This window comes from Gambusia affinis, linkage group LG10 (assembly GCF_019740435.1).
Source record: "Gambusia affinis linkage group LG10, SWU_Gaff_1.0, whole genome shotgun sequence".
NCBI classification, from domain to species: Eukaryota; Metazoa; Chordata; class Actinopteri; order Cyprinodontiformes; family Poeciliidae; genus Gambusia; species Gambusia affinis.
In genome coordinates this window covers 20501463-20519964 of record NC_057877.1, presented here as the reverse complement: position 1 = coordinate 20519964, position 18502 = coordinate 20501463, and the positions used below count along the sequence as shown (strand labels likewise).

At 38.4% G+C, this 18502-nt stretch overlaps 1 protein-coding gene across 3 annotated transcripts in view; it reads right to left on the bottom strand.

The window, feature by feature from the left end:
- The window catches only part of LOC122838008 (solute carrier family 22 member 23), a 46967-nt gene that overhangs the window by 11730 nt on the left and 16735 nt on the right, over window positions 1-18502 (bottom strand). Inside the window, exons 1-3 of one of the 3 annotated variants that reach the window (XM_044128269.1) lie at window positions 10279-10313; window positions 6400-6503; window positions 4492-4646 (exon numbers count right to left, since the gene is read on the bottom strand). In XM_044128269.1, the coding sequence (XP_043984204.1) occupies window positions 4492-4646; window positions 6400-6419 (175 nt within the window). In that variant the 5' untranslated portion in view covers window positions 6420-6503; window positions 10279-10313. Of the gene's footprint in view, window positions 1-4491; window positions 4647-6399; window positions 6504-8506; window positions 9957-10278; window positions 10314-18502 lie in introns of those variants that run through there. The other 2 variants (XM_044128268.1, XM_044128271.1) reach the window with 2 other exon arrangements.

Below are 18502 nucleotides of genomic sequence, written 5' to 3'. Positions count from 1 at the left end.
TGCGTTATTCCTAATAATTTTGCTACTGAAAACCAATATTTTTCACCCACAAGCAGGTTCCTCAAAACAATAATACATCTTTCAGATTCAACTTAAATCTGAAAGGTTGAGGTTGAATCTGTTTTTGGCATCATATTTTTACATTTTCTAAACATGTGACTTTTGGAAGCAACTCCATCTGCCTTGAATCTTAGAATTCTTTCTGAGAATATTAAAATGGCACAAACAAATTCAAGATACACCAAATTTTCAGCCAACAAAGTAAACAAATTGTGAAGTTAAAGGTAAGAATGTTACAACATTACTGTACATACTAAAAGAGAGAAAGACATCCTGATGGAATACTTGCAATGTCGCAACATTGCAAATATTATATCTGTGCAGAAATAGTTCAATAAGCAAATAAACCACAAGCACATATTATTTATTAGAGTAAACTGAGGGTCAGTCTTACTGCTTCAGTGGAGTTTATTATGCAGTGTGTGCTGCAGAGAGATAACCAAACATTGAGATTTAATATGAGTGAGACGTGGGGTGGGGGTAATAAATTGGTAAAGGATGAGGAAGAGGAAGGGGGTTAATGGAGAGCAGAGGAGATTTAGAAACAGAAGTTCTGCGCCGAATTTACAGTGGCAGCAGTGGGTGAAAAGAGCGCATGAGGCAAGCAGCTATTTCTGCAACATAAATACTCCTCCTTCATCTATAATACAGTAAATCCATCCTACATGTTTATTTCTATATTTTTCTGTGACCTCTTTCCGTATTTGTTGCTCAGCAGTATAACAGGCTTTATTTGCCCCTGTTGTGCTTCAGGATCTGCCACAGTGCAGCTTCATGACAGTGAGGCGGTTTTCTTTTAAATCAGCAGCTCAGTGGGATTTAAATTAAACACTATTTTGGGGGATTAAATACAGAATTTAAGATTTAATGTGGGGAATTTTTTCATCTTAAGAGGCTTTATAGATTTAGTACTTTTTTTAATTATACAGAGTCACTCTGATGCACACAATCATCATGATAACAACATGAATCTACAAACAATTTGTTTACTCAGGCAGGACAAACGTCATTTGTTGAAGATAAAAATCAAAGCAAACAAAAACAACCGAAATGTTCAAAATTTTGTTCAAAGTGTTCAAAAAACAACTAATTGACTATTAGTGATGATATTTTCAGTCATTAAATTAAGTGAATTTAATGGCCTTGAGGTAAAAAAAAAAAAAAAAAAAAAAAATCTTAATAGAAGCATAATATCCTCAAATTTATCCATTGCAAAACTAAATTTGATGTGCAGTTGGGATCATTGTCCACAGTGTCCACATCTGACCCAAAACGTCACAGAAAGAAAATACATCATGGCTGCAGAAAGACAAAAAAAAAATGGAACTTGCAAATTTTAGGCTTGACTAAAGCTGGTTATAAGAACATATATATATATATATATATATATATATATATATATATATATATATATATATATATATATATATATATATGGGGCTGCACAGTGGGGCAGTTGGTAGAGCTGTTGCCTTGCAGCAAAAAGGTCCTGGGTTCGATTTCCGGCCCGGGGTCTTTCTGCATGGAGTTTGCATGTTCTCCCTGTGCATGGTGGGTTCTCTCCGGGTTCTCCGGCTTCCTCCCACAGTCCAAAAACATGACTGTCAGGTTAATTGGGCTCTCTAAATTCTCCCTAGGTGTGAGTGTGTGTGTGAATGGTTGTTTGTCCTGTCTGTTTTCTGTGTTGCCCTGCGACAGTCTGGCGACCTGTCCAAAGTGAACTCCGCCTCTCGCCTGGAACGTTAGCTGGGGATAGGCACCAGCAACCCTCCCAACCCCATTAGGGACAAAGGGTGAATAGAAAATGGATGGCTATATATATATATATATATATATATATATATATATATATATATATATATATATATATATATTATATATGTATATATATATATAGATATATATATATATATATATATATATATATATATATATATATATATATATATATATATATATATATATATATATATATATATATATATATATATATATATATATATATATATATATATATTCTAAAGGAAGATTATGTAATAAAATGAGACAAAGATTGAGCTGTTTGGACAAATGTTTGAAAATGTCAGAGTGACTTTTTTGCATGGTCATGGCAGCATTATGATGTGAGTTGTGATAATGAAGGTAATGAAGAAGAAATGTTTCACTACATTTGAAACAAATTACTTGACAGTTGAAATTTTGACAAACCTGGATGTTCCAATAGAACCATCATCCCAAACTCACCAGGCAGCTTGGTTTTAAAGCATATTTTAAAGCTCCTGATGTGGCTAACTAAAAGCCTGTTTCCTGTGCTAAAAGTCTGTGTTCACGCAAGATTGCAATAGATTCAAACTTGTGCAACAAACTTAATACAAAAAAAATTACACAAGATGTTTGTGTGCCATTGTTCCATCATGTAGAGATCTGAACAATTAAAATAGCAATATTGAAGATATTTAGACGTAGATTTTTAACTAACATGTTTGCAGAAAATTTACTCATAATTAGCCACATATTGAATAATATTTTCTTTCTGGTACTGGTTTGTTTCACTGTGTTAAAATGACACACTAAAATTGGGTTTGATGGTTGGAGAAATATCTTATTTTTATATTATGAATAATGTGTAAACAGAGCTTGTTTTTTTTTCCTCCTTCTGTATGCATGTACACCTCACCCAGCCTACCAACATCTCACAGAAACACCTTTTTGTTGTGCTTTAAATTGCATTCACCACTCAATTGCGTCTCCCATTCAAGCCGCAAACGTAAAGCAAACTCAGATGCTTATCTAAATAGCTCTGAGTACATAGGTGACAAAAATTCAGTCTCTGCCCCACATTTTCATAGTTAATCATCACTGGAAATGTCTCTATTGTATAATCTGTCTTATCTCACTTATTCTTTCTAAGTCCCATAGCCTTTATCTGTGGACTCCCTCTAACTACCACACACCACTGTTATCAAAGCTTCATACGCTGATGTTTACATCACAGATTAAAGCTCAGTACGCACAGGTTTTTTCCGCAGACGGCTCATTTTGTTTTTTAGCCAGAAGAGGGTCATTTGAAATTTATCAGGGAACCCCGCAGAGGGAGGACAAAACAACACCCCACTGCCCAAGCTCCAGCCTGCCTGAGCTTCCCGCATCATGTGTGACTAATCTCACAGTGGCCTGAAAAGAGAGAAGAGGCCCACAGAGGGTGAGACGGGGGAGGCTGGGAATGCAGGGGACAATGTCTGGAAAAAAAAACGTCATCACCAGTTTGGTGTCAGCCTGACGCCCTGAGGAGTGCCTTTCACAAAACATTTAAAAGAAAAAGGAAACACTTTAGATAAAAAAGAGGAAATAACATTTGTCTTATCTTTGTTTTTCTTGCATATGTTGGAAAACCTCATGAATTCAGTAAGCGATGGAAAAGGACATGACCATAAAAGTGTAAAGATCCAGAACAAAAATGAAAAGACTGAAACTCCTGTTTTCAAATTAAGCAGCGAGACGGTTCAGGGTTCTTTACATAATAAAAACAGAAAATTACAAAGTTATAAAGAAAATGTTGAACAGACATTATATTTTGATGAGTGCCATCACCAAAATTGTATATCAAATATGTTGGTCAATGTTTCATTTGCCATGGTTCAAAAGATTTTCTGTCCAGCTACCCAAAATATTTAAATTAAATGTACCTTGGGGCTGGACAAGGTGGCTGAAAAATGTATCACAGTGTAAGCATTTCATGTCAGTCGATAATCCATAATTATTGGTCCGTTTTCTTTATTTCAAATATCTGCAATACTGCCACACTGGTGGCGTGACATTTCCTGTTTTATCCACAGTTTTCACTCCACGCTATTGTTTATTTTTAAGCAGTTATTAGGGACGGTGGTGAAACCTTAAATTGCTGCTGCACAAATTACCCAATGAGTTGTTTCTAGATAGCCACAGAGTAAGTGAATTAGTTGATGCCACTCATCTCCCATAGCTGTGCCGTGAAAGGTTGCGCAGCTAGAGTCTTTCTTCTGCCTACATTTCCCAGAATGCTGTACAGTTCAGGATTAGAGTTCAGTGAAATTATTGACTATCCTATCGGAGATATTGATCATACAATATGAATTGTTACTAATTTATTTTCCAGCCCTAATGTACCTTTTAGTTAGTTTTTTTTCCTCCATCATCTACAGTGCCGGAAAAAGACCGGCACTGTAAAAACCTAACAGGTGTTTCTAGGGTCTGCTGCGTTCACACAGGGAGTCATTCATCACTAAAGTTACACTGTTAAACTAGACTGGATACAAACTGTTAATGTAGGAAGATGAGTTTTTAGTCTCTCCCCCTTTGTCTCCTTCAGGGTTCCAAACCATAAACCGGGACAGACAAGCTGCAGGAGGACAAAAGGCAGACAACAATTTGAAGGCGAAAGCTTGTACTTACTGAGCACGTAGAGGGAGAGAGCGAGGCCCGCCAAGCAGAAACCCTCAAAGAAGCGCAAAGTGCTGAACATGGTGACATTTACAGAGAAGGCGACAGACAGGCCGAACACCAGCATGAAAAGCGCCGAGAGAATCAACACCGGGTGTCGACCAAACCTTGGAAACAGAGAGAGAGAAGCAGCAAAGAGTTTAAAAAGTGAGAGAGACTGCGGAGAAAGCAGGTGAAAGAGATCACTGTGTGCACTGGTTCCAAAGGGGCATGAGGTCATTAGGGCAGCAGGTCAGAGCTGCTGCATTGTTTTCATTGTTACTGATCCATTTCCTCCCACGGTCCAGATTAGGTTCTCCCTGAGGCTGCAGACCTGGACCAGTGCAGCAACGTCAACGTGGAACTCTGAGATCTGCTGGTAACTCAGAGAAAAAATACTGGCTTAGCTTTTCTTCTGAGTTTGTCCTCACATTAAATTGTTCCAAGTAAGTTATGTGAGGATTATGTGAAGCTTCTGGAAGTGGGCCTAAGAAAGGCGAACTCAAACTTTTCTTCAAGGTTAGGTTCTATGGGTTCATTGTGAAATTAAAACTAACTCTCTGGCCTTTTCAGTCAAATAACTAATTTATCCGAAGCATTGAGTTAAAGCTAAAAATTAACTCTCTTTTGTTTCTGTGATGAGCTCATGATTACAGGCCTGCTTCCACCTGGACCAGTATCCATGTGCATGTGGTCATATCCAGACGAAAACTGGTAAAAATCAGACATAAGGATGTGAAGGTGGTAATACGGAGCTCTGTTTCTGCTGACTAAAGGAAAACACATTTGTAATATCTTTTAGCTGAGTGAGCATTTTTTTACAAAAAACTTTTTAAGTATACTCTAGTGTGCACAGCCAACGTTAAATACAGGCAACTGACTTTAAAGCAGGCATCCTGCAGGATCCGACATGCTCAGCTCCAATGAATCAGGAATATCTCAGAGACACAGGAAGCACCTGGTTTGTTCTTCACTGTTGCTGGAGATTTTTATGCTTCCCACAAACCAAATGATAAAAATACATTGTGATGTAAGCTGGTGGTTCAGTCGAGATACTCCACAAACTTTCTAACAGATTTTCATCTGAATTTTGGCTAGGGCGTTCTGAAGTTTGAAAATTCGTCTCCATTAGTCTTCTGTTGTTGATTTTGACGTGTATTTGGACTAACTATGATTCCCTCTTTATCGTCCACTTTCTAGCAGACACCTAAAGGTTTTGAGTAAAATTAACTGGCATTTAGAAATGTTCCAGGTGTAATCACCTGATTCCATCAAAACTGAGTTTGAATAAAGTGACAAAAATATACATCTCTTAATATTCTGCCATTTAGCAAACACAGATAATTTTGGTAATCCTAACACAAAATGTTCAGTTTCAATTCATTTTGTGAAAAATGATTTTTTTTTAAAAACAAAATTGGATGGTCTGCTGTTGTTCTGATTGCTGCTTTCATCTGACCTTTTGCAACATTAGCTGCATGTTTTCTTTTTACAGAGTTGTTCAAATTAATTAATGCAGAGTTGTAGTTCGAAACCAAGTGTAAATTGAATCACTGCCAACCTGTGAGCAGGAAAATACGTGTAAATCAGGTGTTGCAGCTTGTTTTAGAAAGCCAACTCCCTGAGTTTTATTATGCATTACAACCTATAGTTGTGCTGAAACGTCAGTGCTATAAAAACAAGCTCGTTTCAGGACTAGAAACAACTTGAGAAGTTTGGAGAAAATTTATCTGGTTACCTGAAGAAAAAGATTTTTTTAAGCTTTCCTTTTTGTTTATGACTAAAAATAAAATAATTTGAAAATAGGAAAGGGGTCCTGAAAATCAAGACATTGATCTTATTGTCAAAAACTTCTTAATTAAACTGAGAAGTGGAGCATACCAGTCAGCCATCACACCCATCACCAGGTAGCCAAATATTGAGCCCACCAGCAAGGAAAACTTGGCTATGTGAACCTTCCAGGCCGAGTCACACACCAGGTGCCACTGAAACACAGACAGAAAACAGAGAAGAGCAGCTTTAGTCAGTTTGAAATTCTCCAGGAAAAGAGAAGTAAACATCACAACATGCAACACTTTGAGTGTGAACCAAAACTGTCCTCCCTTATTAAATTTATCTGTGATTCTGAAATATTCACATTTAAGTCTATAAAATCATAAGAAAACACAAACATGTGTTTGAATGTTAAAAAAACAAAGAACTAACAAACACATGGGAAAGTTGAGCATGTCCTCACTGACAGAAATCAATAGTTTTCCTCTTATGGGTCAGTGAACGCACCACTGCAGCTCTCCCTATCTGAAACGCAGCCAATGACTCAAATGAAGAGGCACAGCTTGTTCTTTATCTGCTTACAACTCTGAAATCAGCAACCCTGCAGTCAGATTGGGCTGTGTGTGGAAAGTGTTTAATAATAATTCTGAAAACTACTTGCTGAGCCGCCACCCTGCGCAAGTGGGGAGAAATGAGACAATTAGTAACTTTATTTTAGCAATGAGAAAGCCTGTGGTACAGATAAAGAGAACACTTCCAACTCATGTTTTGCTACAAATGGTTATTAGTTATAATAATATTAGAGGAAATTTATGTTGTTCATAGTCATAAATCAGTTACATTTGTTATAAATTAAACAAACATATGTCAGGAATAAAACAATTCCTTATTCTTTTCACTAAGTGTAAAGTTTTTCTAAACTATAGTTACACTGTAGTTACCAAAACTGTGTACAAATGAAAAGCAATATTTTATTTTTATAAAGTAGCTTGTCGTTATAAAGTGGAAGGAACAGACTTGACGGTTTCCAACATCTTTTTCATCTTAAAATCGTGGTGTACATTCATCTCCCCTCTGATGCCACAAAACAAAATTCAACAGAAATAGTTGCCATCCCATTAACACGATCAACTTCAAATTTCCTGCTGAAATAAAGCTGAATCCCCTCAGCCACATGCTGAGGAGTTCATAAAGGTGATGTGCTGTGTTAGTTTTCCACTTTTCCGCTTAGGTTGAAAAGTTCATCTTTGGTCTCATCTGACCAGAACACCTTCTTCCTGATTGCTGATTGTGTCTATATCATATTGTGTTTCTTCTAAGTTTCATTCAAAATTAGCTTGCTTATTCTTTACTATTCAGTAAATGCATGTATGACTAATACTTGTCATGTCAACAGATACTCCACCTGAACTATGGTTTCCTGCAGTTCCTCCAGAGTTACCATAGCCTCCTGTCTGTTCCTCTGAAAAATGTACACCTTGTCTGGCCTGCCAGTTTAGTTGGACCACCATATTTTAGTAGCTTTTCATTTGAGCTATCCTCTTTTTGTTTTCATATGTTTCCTTGATCAGAGTTCCCTGAGATGTTGAAAGCTCAGCATATTGTTTTCTTTACAAATTCAACCCAGGCTTGTCTGGTGTGTCGCTTAAGCAATGTTCACTAGAGCTTGGAGGATTTTACAGAACAGCATCACTGAAACAAGTGAATTTAGGAACTGGATTTTATTTAGGTTTATTAGAGTGAAGAGTGTTAAACATGCCTCACTTTTTCAATTTTATCTATAAAAAACTTTAAAAGCATTTATTGTTTCCATTCCACTTCATAACTGTGTGTTGCTTTGTGCTGATTTCTCATAGAAAAAAATTAAATATGGTGAACTTTCTGGAACAAGACAAAGAAAAAAAGTGGTGTTTAAATGTTCTGTGCATTTCCATAATTAATACTTGATATCATTCAAAGTAATGGTTCATTACTGTAGTTTTGATTTGGTCATTATTTTTTACCAATCTGCAATATTTACTTAATTAATCGTGCTGCTTGAGTGCTAAAGTCCCTCACTAACTCTCTTAACCTTCAGCTGCTGAGTCTCATATTGAGGTCAGTGGGTAAGCTGCCAGTCAGCTGTTTGTTCCACACTCAGCACCGATGCTCGCTGATGGTGAGGGTAATGATGGGGAACAGAGGGTGTCTGCTGTACCGTAGATCCATCTGTTACCTTGGTAACCACATTCTGAAGGAGTCCTGTTTGCAGCTCCAGCCTCCGCTCCTCGCAGGCGCACAGCAGCCCGGCGTTGTCCCTGGGTTCCTCCGCGGTGCCGTTGGCCCGGAGCTGCAGCGCGGGCGCGCCGCTGGCAAGCAGAGGTGGACCGGTCCAGTTACTGTGGTTACCCGCGGGCAACACGCACGTCCCGTTAGGCTGTGCCAGCAAGAAGTGATCCGAGAACTGACTGAAGCCGATGAAGAGCGCAGGTATCCATGTCAGGACCACAAGCTGCTTCTGGTGTCTCCCGAAGCCCCCCAGAGATGGCAACACACATCCGTCGATGTGCGGCAGCAGCCGGGGCGCCGGGCGCTCCAGCGGGGTGAAGCCGTTCTCGGGCGGGTGGTCCTGTGCATCCGGCCGGCTACCCGCCATCACGGGCCGGCTACCCGCCATCACGGCCCGGCCACAAAAACACAGCAGCTGTGCGCAAACGAAGCCCCCCGCTCCGCCACTCCGCCGCCCTTTGAGCACCCTGTGCAAACCCTTTGACACAAAGGAATCCCAGAGTGCAGGCAAATCCTATGAGTTACGTACAAGAGCAAGAGCCCGATAAAAGCAGGGTTCACCGAATCACCGAGCAGAGACCCTCATGTCGAGAGGGACCAGGAGAGGCTGTGTCAGGAGGAGAGAGCTGCGGGGAGGCTTCCGGAGAGGGGCGGACTCAGCCAGGCTTTGTATTCCATGAGTACAGCTCCTACAGCAGGATCCATCCATGTGGGGCTCCACCGTGCCAGGCCTGGGGGTCTCGTATGACAGCGTGGTTAAAACGTCAGTGTGACCTTCATCTCTGAGCGCCACAGGTCTCACACCTGTCCGAACCGTGCCCTCCTGCAGCTGCGCATCATTCAGGTTCCCAGATATCCAACCGATCCACAGCGAGATCCTCGAAACCCGCCGCTCGGCTCCTCTTCGTGTAAATCAATGGAACGCTGTGCCAAAGCGGGGCTTCTAGCAGATACGGAGGGGAGGGGGGCAAACCCCGCCCTCCGTCGGTGGCGCTATTTGCAGCGATTGGAGGGGCTTCAAAGAGCGACTGCGCCACTGATGGGCATCTGCAGGCAACAATAGTGCCCTTTGTGCCGCCTATGAGTATTAAGCCTGTTAGGACCACTCAGTCATTCATGTTTCCCAACGAAGCGGGATGATTTAAAGTACTCAACCTGGATGTTAAGCTCTAGGTGGTTTTTCTTTCTTGCTTGTATGCACTTTTAGATCGGTTCTCCTGCTGCATCCCACGGATTCAGAAATGCGTCATACGCTCCTTTCATAACCTTCATATAAATAGATTAGTAAGTGGTTTGGGGAGACAATAGAAGGATGGCTGTTTTCTGGATGCTGTACTGCCTTTGAGCCACCAGAGGGCGACAGATCATCACACTTAGAAGTTTTGCACCAATTTGCCCTACAAAAAATGTAGAATTAGTCCCTATTCTTAATTTAGATGATGAAATATGAAATAATTGCACAGAAAAACGCGAATTAAAGGATTTAAGAACAGATAAATTTTGTTGTAAGCTGAAACTAAGCTTTAGATTGAAGTGAAAATTTTCCCCATTGACATAAGATGGGGTTTGAAGTGGTGAAGTAGATGTGGTTGGACCCAGGTTAAGATGCAAATGATGATATTTAATGAACAAACTGTACACAAAAATCCAGGCAGCACAGAAGAGCAGCAGCAAAGCTCTGAATCTGGTAGCAACTGGTAAATAATATCAACAACTTACATAAGACAAGTGTCAAAGGATGGTAGACATCAAGGACCTGACAGGGAGCAAGAGACACAGGTGGGTATAAATACACAGAGAAGGTAATCAGGGGAAACGAGGGACAGCTGGGGACAATCAAGGGAAGCCGGGACAGCAGGGAGACTCAACTGAAAAACAAATTGGGTCATTCTACGTATATTATACTAGTACAAACTAAAAGTAGACCAGATACATTTTTCAGCAGTGGAACTGCCATTCAGTCAAGTTTTGAATCAGATACTAACTTCAACACTGTCTGAGAGGTCACAGTTCAGAGAAATGTGAGATATTTTGTGTTAGAGAGAGTGGATCTTTTAGGAAACGGCCTAGTCCTCTATGAACAATACCAAGCTTATTTTTGGGGCAGAGGGGTGACAGCCTCCTCATCTGACTTCTGTCTCCTGTTTTCTCCTCCGGCCTTGCTGGAGAGGAGGAGACTCATAAACTGTAAATACTGTTTGCTGTTGATGTTAAACTGTGCCAACCACACCCATCGTAAAGAACATACCTAAATACCTTACGTAACCTCAGATAACCACATCCAAACCTGCAGATGCAATGAAATGTGGCTATATTAGAATAAAAAGGTGCGGAAAAATTCCAGAGCTGCAGGCTGCCATATATGGAGATGGGTTCCAGCAAATAGCTCTGTTTCAAGGCTTCAAGTACACAAGCTTCGGAAGCTGAATTTTCTTTTTAATATTTTAGATATGTTTAAAAAATATTTATATTTTAGATATGCACTGAGAAAAAAATCAAGAATAGGCAAATCTCCCAAGCATAATATGGAGTGCACAGAATGTTTTGCAATATATGATTAGTGAGTCGCAAAGAGGCGGGGGTCCACTGTGCCACACAGCTACTAATGAATCATTTTCAGATGAAGACTGAAATGCAGTCATGAAATAAAACAGAATCCAATGTGGAGTCAGTCTGAAACTGGATGAGCAACAGCCTCTCAACTCTAGTGGAGAGGCAGTGGAAGATAGGTTTGTGTCAAAGATCAAAGACAATAGCATGAGGGAACACAGCAACAAGACACAAGGTACTTTATGCCATTAACAAGGTCACTCTTCAGATAATTATTTCAAGACAGACTGAAATTTCAAGACATGCTGTTTAAACTCTTTTGAAGAAGCACAAACTGACAGTGGTGACAATCAAAGAAATATTGGTTGAACAAGAAAACTTAGTGTTGGAGATGAAAACATATGAAGCTAACTCTCCTTGGAAGTCAGAAAATGTCCAGCAGCTGACAACTAGCAGACACCAGGGGGAGCCAGCGACTCCCAGTATTTGGGGGTATCTGACCACCAGTGGATGAACTGCAAACAAAAGCTCACCGGTCCAACAAAGAGACAAGCTGAAGCGATTCAACTTTTAACAAAAACAAAAGAACTGAGGTTTAAACACTAAATGTTTGGCTTTATAGAACAAGCGAATTTGTAGTTCATTAGATTAAATTAGGTTTGGGCTGCACAGTGGCGCAGTTGGTAGAGCTGTTGCCTTGCAGCAAGAAGGTCCTGGGTTCGATTCCCGGCCGGGGGTCTTTCTGTATGGAGTTTGCATGTTCTCCCTGTGCATGCGTGGGTTCTCTCTGGGTTCTCCGGCTTCCTCCCACAGTCCAAAAACATGACTGTCAGGTTAATTGGGCTCTCTAAATTCTCCCTATGTGATTGCGTGTCTGAATGATTGTGTGTCCTGTCTGTCTCTGTGTTGCCCTGCGACAGACTGGCGACCTGTCCAGGGTGAAGCCCGCCTCTCGCCCGGAACGTAGCTAGAGATAGGCACCAGCAACCCTCCCGACCCCTTTAAAGGACAAGGGTGAACAGAATGGATGGATAGATTAGGGTTTTTGGAAAACTTTTATTGAACACAATCATAAATCTTTGTTAGATTTGCTGAAATTCATAAAAATAAAGATTTGTTCCTTTAAGACTTCTAGTTAAAATGATACTGATAGGTGTAGTGAAAATGTTTCAGTGTTTCAAGAGCATCATCATGTGACAAGCGGCCCAGAAAGTGTCAGGTATCAGAGCTTTGAGCTGGCCACTCCTTTCCATTTACTTCCTGCTCCCTGGCTCTGCCTCAATACCCCTGGAGGCATATCAATGTCACAGACTGCACAAACACACCTCTGTCACAGCATGAGAGGGTGCAACAGCTAGCAGCTTTTCTGTATGGAGTTTTATAAGGTTTGTAGTAGACAGACAGATAATGGAGTGCTTATGTCTGCAAAGTCTTTAAAACTGCATCACATTTCACTTTAAACTATAATAGGGTGATTCAAACTCCCTCTGACAATTAATGTATGGATTAAAAGGTTATTATTTTAAATCTCTCCAAAGTCTGTTTTTGTTCCGGGTTTAGTATCTTGTAAAAACTTTGGCAGTGTCTTTAAAATGAAGCCGGGTCGCTCCCTGCATTGGCGTGTGTCTGTGAATTTTTTTGGTTTGTGGCTGCTGCTCCACCCAAACCTCCTCCATAGAATCTCTGTCATGATATTCAAAGTGTGTGCAAACTTTGCCTGTATATAAACAAATTATAAGATCATAACAAAGCACAAACACAATGATGATAATATGAACAGTAATGATTGTGAAAAAAACAATAGTAGTTGTAATAACAAGCCATATGAATAGTCTATTTTATGCTTTGGTATAGGTATCCATTACTTTGTTGTGTGTGGTACATTTATTTGACTATTTGTAACACTAAATTACTCTCTAAATGAAGCTTCAAATGAAGAATATTCTCAGCTTTTTAACTTGTTTGTGCCAACATTTTCCATTTTTCATATTTTCATAAGTAAAGCATGTGTAAAAGTTACCATGGTCTGTATGGTATATGGTATATTAAGCTAACCTATGCTACAGTATTCATAATAATAATAATAATAGAAAAAAAAAGTCAAATGGAGTCATGAGGAACTAAATTAAGTTGAACTAAATCAAGATAAACAAATTGACATTCACTTAGCTTGATCAACATAAGTCAGAAAGAAACACAAAAAAAGCCTTAAAAAAGTAAAAAAAAAAAAAAAAAAAAAAAAAAAAGTAAATTGGAAATGAACAAAATAAGCAACATTAAATAAGGCAATGAAAGTTGTGCTAAGCTTAACCAAGAAAAAAACAAAACAAAAGCTGGAATAAATAATATTGCAGGACAAAAATCCAATATAATATAAATGAAAATAAAGCAAAAAATATTATAAGTTTAATAAAATAAATTTATTGAATTTAAATTAAATTAAGTTTGTTCTGATATGCATAGTTGGGCAAAAATACAGTAAAGGATTGGCTAAACTGAGGTGAATTAAAAAATTAACTAAATTATATAATATGAAATAAAAAGAATGAATCTAAACTAGTTTAAGGTTGGGCATTTCTATGTAGTTTGCTCTCCGGGTGCTTGTGTGGCTTCATTTCCAGGTTTGTTTTCCAGGTATTCAGGCTCCTCCCAGAGTTTTAGATTTCACTATTCCTTTCTCCTAAACTGTAGTCTGTCCCCTTTCTCCAGGCTTCAGGTCCCTGCCATCATTTATTTTGCTTGTTGTGTAACACCACATGTTTCTTCCATTATTTCAAAACCTTAAAGAACATATATATACATGTATATATATATTTTTTTTTTTCCGATGGTGTTTTATTTTATTTTGTAGAGAATGATGTGTCTTTTAGGTAATTCTAATCAAAGAGGTAATTTTTGGTTGTCCAGTTCTCTTATTTTATTTTAGATTTTTTTGTTTGGATGTGAGAACAAAAAAAAAATATCAAAGCTTTTTGATCATTATGGCATCCATTGCTTGGACACACTTCCTCAAGCGTCACTGCACGCAAATATCTCCTGGGCACATATGACATAACAACCTTCTGTTCTCGTTCCCTTCATTTTACTGTCACTTACGTATCTCCACCCGGCACCACCTGCTTTTGCAGGTGCAGACAGGGATGTTAGCTTGGCATGCCATGTGCCTTCAGGGTGGAGAGACACTGCAGAACCACACCTCAGAAAGAAGAGAACAGAGGAAGAAACGTCTGTCATTTTATTAGGTGGCTCAGTTCTATTTGAGAGTGTTAAAGTGTGCATGTCTTTCAATTTCATATTTCTGCTGCTTAGACGCAGCTGAAAAGCACTGCACAATAACCTAGGTTGCAGAAACCTAGGATATCTATCAATTTAGATGTTTGGATAGCTATTATCAGCTAAGCAATGAAATTCATTCATAAATGTAGTTTTACTAAGATTTTTTTTTCTCAGTAATAACTCTTGAGAACAATGTCAAGCAAGCAGACACACCCTGAGTATCAGCATCTATCACCGTCACTCATCTGTGTTTTTAATCATTTCTTTTAATGTATTAAAAGTTTCCCTTGGCACACACTCATTCACTTTCAAATGCACACAGATGAGGACATGAATAGCTGCAAATGCAAAAGAACTGACAAGATGAGACAGCCCCATCAGACAGTTAACAAAAAAAAAAAATAAAAAATCAAGAGAAAATTATTAAAAATGCCCGCCCCCCACAGAATATGCTACCTGAACATGCTGTGATGTGTCCTGAATCACTGTGGTGTGTGAAAATGAAGAGCTGATTCTGCATGTGTGTGAGTGGGTGTTGTCCCAGGTGTGGAGGATCAGTTCTTTCAGGAGCTTCCCACAGTTCACCTGTGGGACAATGGCAGGTTGAAAATAATCACAGAGTGTTTTGGTATTATGACAGTTGATCTAAATCTAAATGATTACACCTCAAAGGGGCTGAGAACATGTTTACTAATTTACAAACTGTTATTAGAAGCAAGTTTCAGGAGACTGACCTCAGCAGACCCCAACTTTTGTTGCTCATAATATCAAGCTGAGAGTAGATCTGGAAAATTGTTCAAATCCAATTTGTTTTGTGAGGTAAAATAATAAGACTATGATAAATAATTTCAAAACATTTGCCACATTCACATAAGAGCACAAACAGCTGCTGATTTAGTGCCAGTATGTGGATTTCAATCATAAAGAATCCAATAAAACTAATATTAAGTTCAAGTGTCTTAATAGTATTTAGATAGTTCCTTGACTGCATCCTGTAGCCAAAGACGTGATTGGTAGAAATGTCACAAAGGATCTAAATAATCTTATTGTACAAAGGTATCACTCAGGAGAAGGTTATAAAATGTCATGGTTAATACAATCATCAATGAGTGAAGATTTAATTAGTTCATTAAATGGTTGTATTTCTGCCACGTTCTCCAATTCTGTCTTTGAATTATTACAAACTTTGCTTATTATCAAAATTAAAAATATGTATATTTGGTCTCATGAAGAATATATTTTGTTTTCTTCTTCCTGAACACAAAGATTGCTCATCCAGCCACCATTATTTCTGAGTTGTTTGGGGGTTTTCTTATTCACTCTCTCTGCTGCCTTTGCCAAATTGATTATCATTTTAATTTTGCATCTATCTTTGCAAACATGCTTGGCCGAATAAATCTGGCACAACGAGTGTTTGCAAGCTTTTAAAAACTGAAATATTCATTATGATCAAACACTTCTTATAATTGCTGAGAAGCGTTTTGACCACTGATGTTTTGACGGTTTATTTAAGGCCTCCTTCCCTTTAGATCTTGAGATTCCTAAAAGAGTATCCAAGACAACATGCCTTGTCCAAACTCCGACTCTGACTTCCAGAAGTCTCTTAATTCATTTTCAATCTCTTAATTCTCTAGAATTAAGAGATTGAATTAAATCTAGATACACATTTTTTTAAAGAATGCACAACATTCATTAAATGTTATGCACATTTAAAGAAACCAATATTAGTTATTCAAAATGTTATATACAAACGATTCAGTGGTAGAGAAAGTGCACCATATACAAAGGCTATGGTCCTCATAACTTTAATTCCATGCATGAGTTTTCTCTGTCCCCTTCCTATTAAATGGAAATAAATGAACAAATATAGTCAAACTGAATTCGGAATCAAAGCATAGAAAAGATCCTGATACGTGTGCAACTGCAAAGGATGATGATGATTCTGCTGCTCTGAAAAACTGGATGCAAGATAGAAAGAAATAAGAAATGCTCTGTATTTTAAAACAAATGCAGGTTGCTTTGAAATCCAGCATAGAGGAAAAAAATCAAAACATAATCTTGTGAAGTATATTTTTTAAGCACAAAGCTAGGTACTCTAAGTATTGTGTGAAGTATCTCTTTCATTGAATTTAGCATGAATTGAAGTTTCCAAAACCCCATCAATCAGTTGTTTGTTTAATTACAATGCTCTAACGAATATCATGTCACAACTAAAATAGAATTTTAATGGCCCACAATAATCTGGAAACCTTTGAACAAAGTCCAAGTTTACAAGCCGAGTCCTGTCTGCAGAACAAACGTTAGTAAAGGAGGGTGGGAAGATTCAAAGCTTTTTCACCACAGAAATACTCCTTAAACTGATATAACTCTATATGTGTGCGAAATTCAGTTCATTTAAACACTTTATATCTCATTTTGTTAAAAAAAAAAAACGAAAAAAAAAAAAACAGCTTTTTCCAGAGGATAGATTGAAGATTAAAACATACTGATGCAGATTTGGATTTCAGGTGCAAATCTTATTAGTAACTGACATGCAGCTGAGCTTTCAGGGCTGAGCTTCGGTGCAATTTTAACAGAAAAGAAAATTCGTTGCTGGAACGCTGCCTTAACGAAAGTATGTGTCAGTCGATATGCAGGTAAAGGCGTGCTCCTGAACGACATATGCCGAGGGGAATAACATGATGGTTATGTGAGACTTACTTTCTACTTCTCACAGAGGAAAGCACTGGAACAGTTTATTACCTTTATGAATCACCCAATCACCCACAGAAACTTGGACTCATGTAAGCTCCAAAAGTTCAAACAGCCACTTTTGTTGCCATATCACAAAAAAAAAAAAAAACATTCTTCTGCAGTAAGTCATCTCCACAGTCTCTAATTAGACCTAAACACAGGAGAAAACAGACGTTTATAGTAAATCAAAATAATTTTAAAAAGACATCCAGTTATCTGTATGTTTCCATTTCTGCTTCTTAAACATTCTCCCTTGCATGAGTGCAGACAAACATCACACACACTCACAAACACACCCATGCCACATTCCTCATTTGCTGCAGATTTTAATGAAACTGAGGTGCAGGAGAGCTAAAGCAATGATCAGTGGAGAAAATAAATGAAGGTGCATTAAGGATCATGTTCAGACAAATATAATGTTTCTAAATAGTTTCTGTCTGATTTTGAACCAATTCAAAACTCTTGAATTTGAACGCCTGGATTTTCGTAGTATTTTTAGATCTTTTAGTTGCGTTATTCAATAATAGTATCCTATTTCTGTTTTAACAATAAAGATAGCATCTAAAGGTGTTTCAGTTCTTTTTCAGGAATTTCTCCAGAGCTCTGTTCACTGTGTTAAAAGGTCTTTCACATTACAAACCAGAAGTTTCCACGACTCGATAGGAGGATTGCTGCTGCATCTGCAGTTTTGATGGCTCTGTGCCCAACTACCGGAGAGGAGAGAGAGCTGAGCCAAAAGGCGGAGCTCTCGATTTATCAATTACAGCTGCAAGTCTTTGGTGGTATGTTTAATCCACATCTGCAGACTTACATTTTTGCCTTCGCTTCTTTGCAAAACACTTCAAATTCAGACTAATTTAATTGAACATCTGTGAAAACAAAATGTTATGCTTCTTCCACTGATCAGATTTACAACCAGCTTCTTTTTTCTTGTTGAAAAAACAGCAACCCATACCAGGATGCTTCCACCACCTTGTTTCACTGTAGGGGTGAAGAGTTCAGGGTCGTGTTCATTTTGCATCTTTGCTGAAATGTTTGATCTTGTTCTCATCTCGTCAGAGCTCTTTTATCCTGGCCCTTGTCCTAAATAACTCTCGGCAAACCTGCCAATGAGGCTTTTTGTAACTTTGTTTTAAAAGTGACAACATATTTATGACCATTGCAGTGCATGCATTTTCCCATCAACTGATTCTCACACATGTAAATCTCTGTAACTCATTCAATGTTACAATGGGCCAATTGTTTCAATCTGTCTATTAGGTTAGATGAACCCGGCTGTAATGCTCTGTTAGGTTTGTAGCTTTGATATGTTTTTTCCATTTTCAGATGTGCTCAATGGGATCCTTAATGCTTAGAATATTTTTAAATACCCTAACCACTGCTT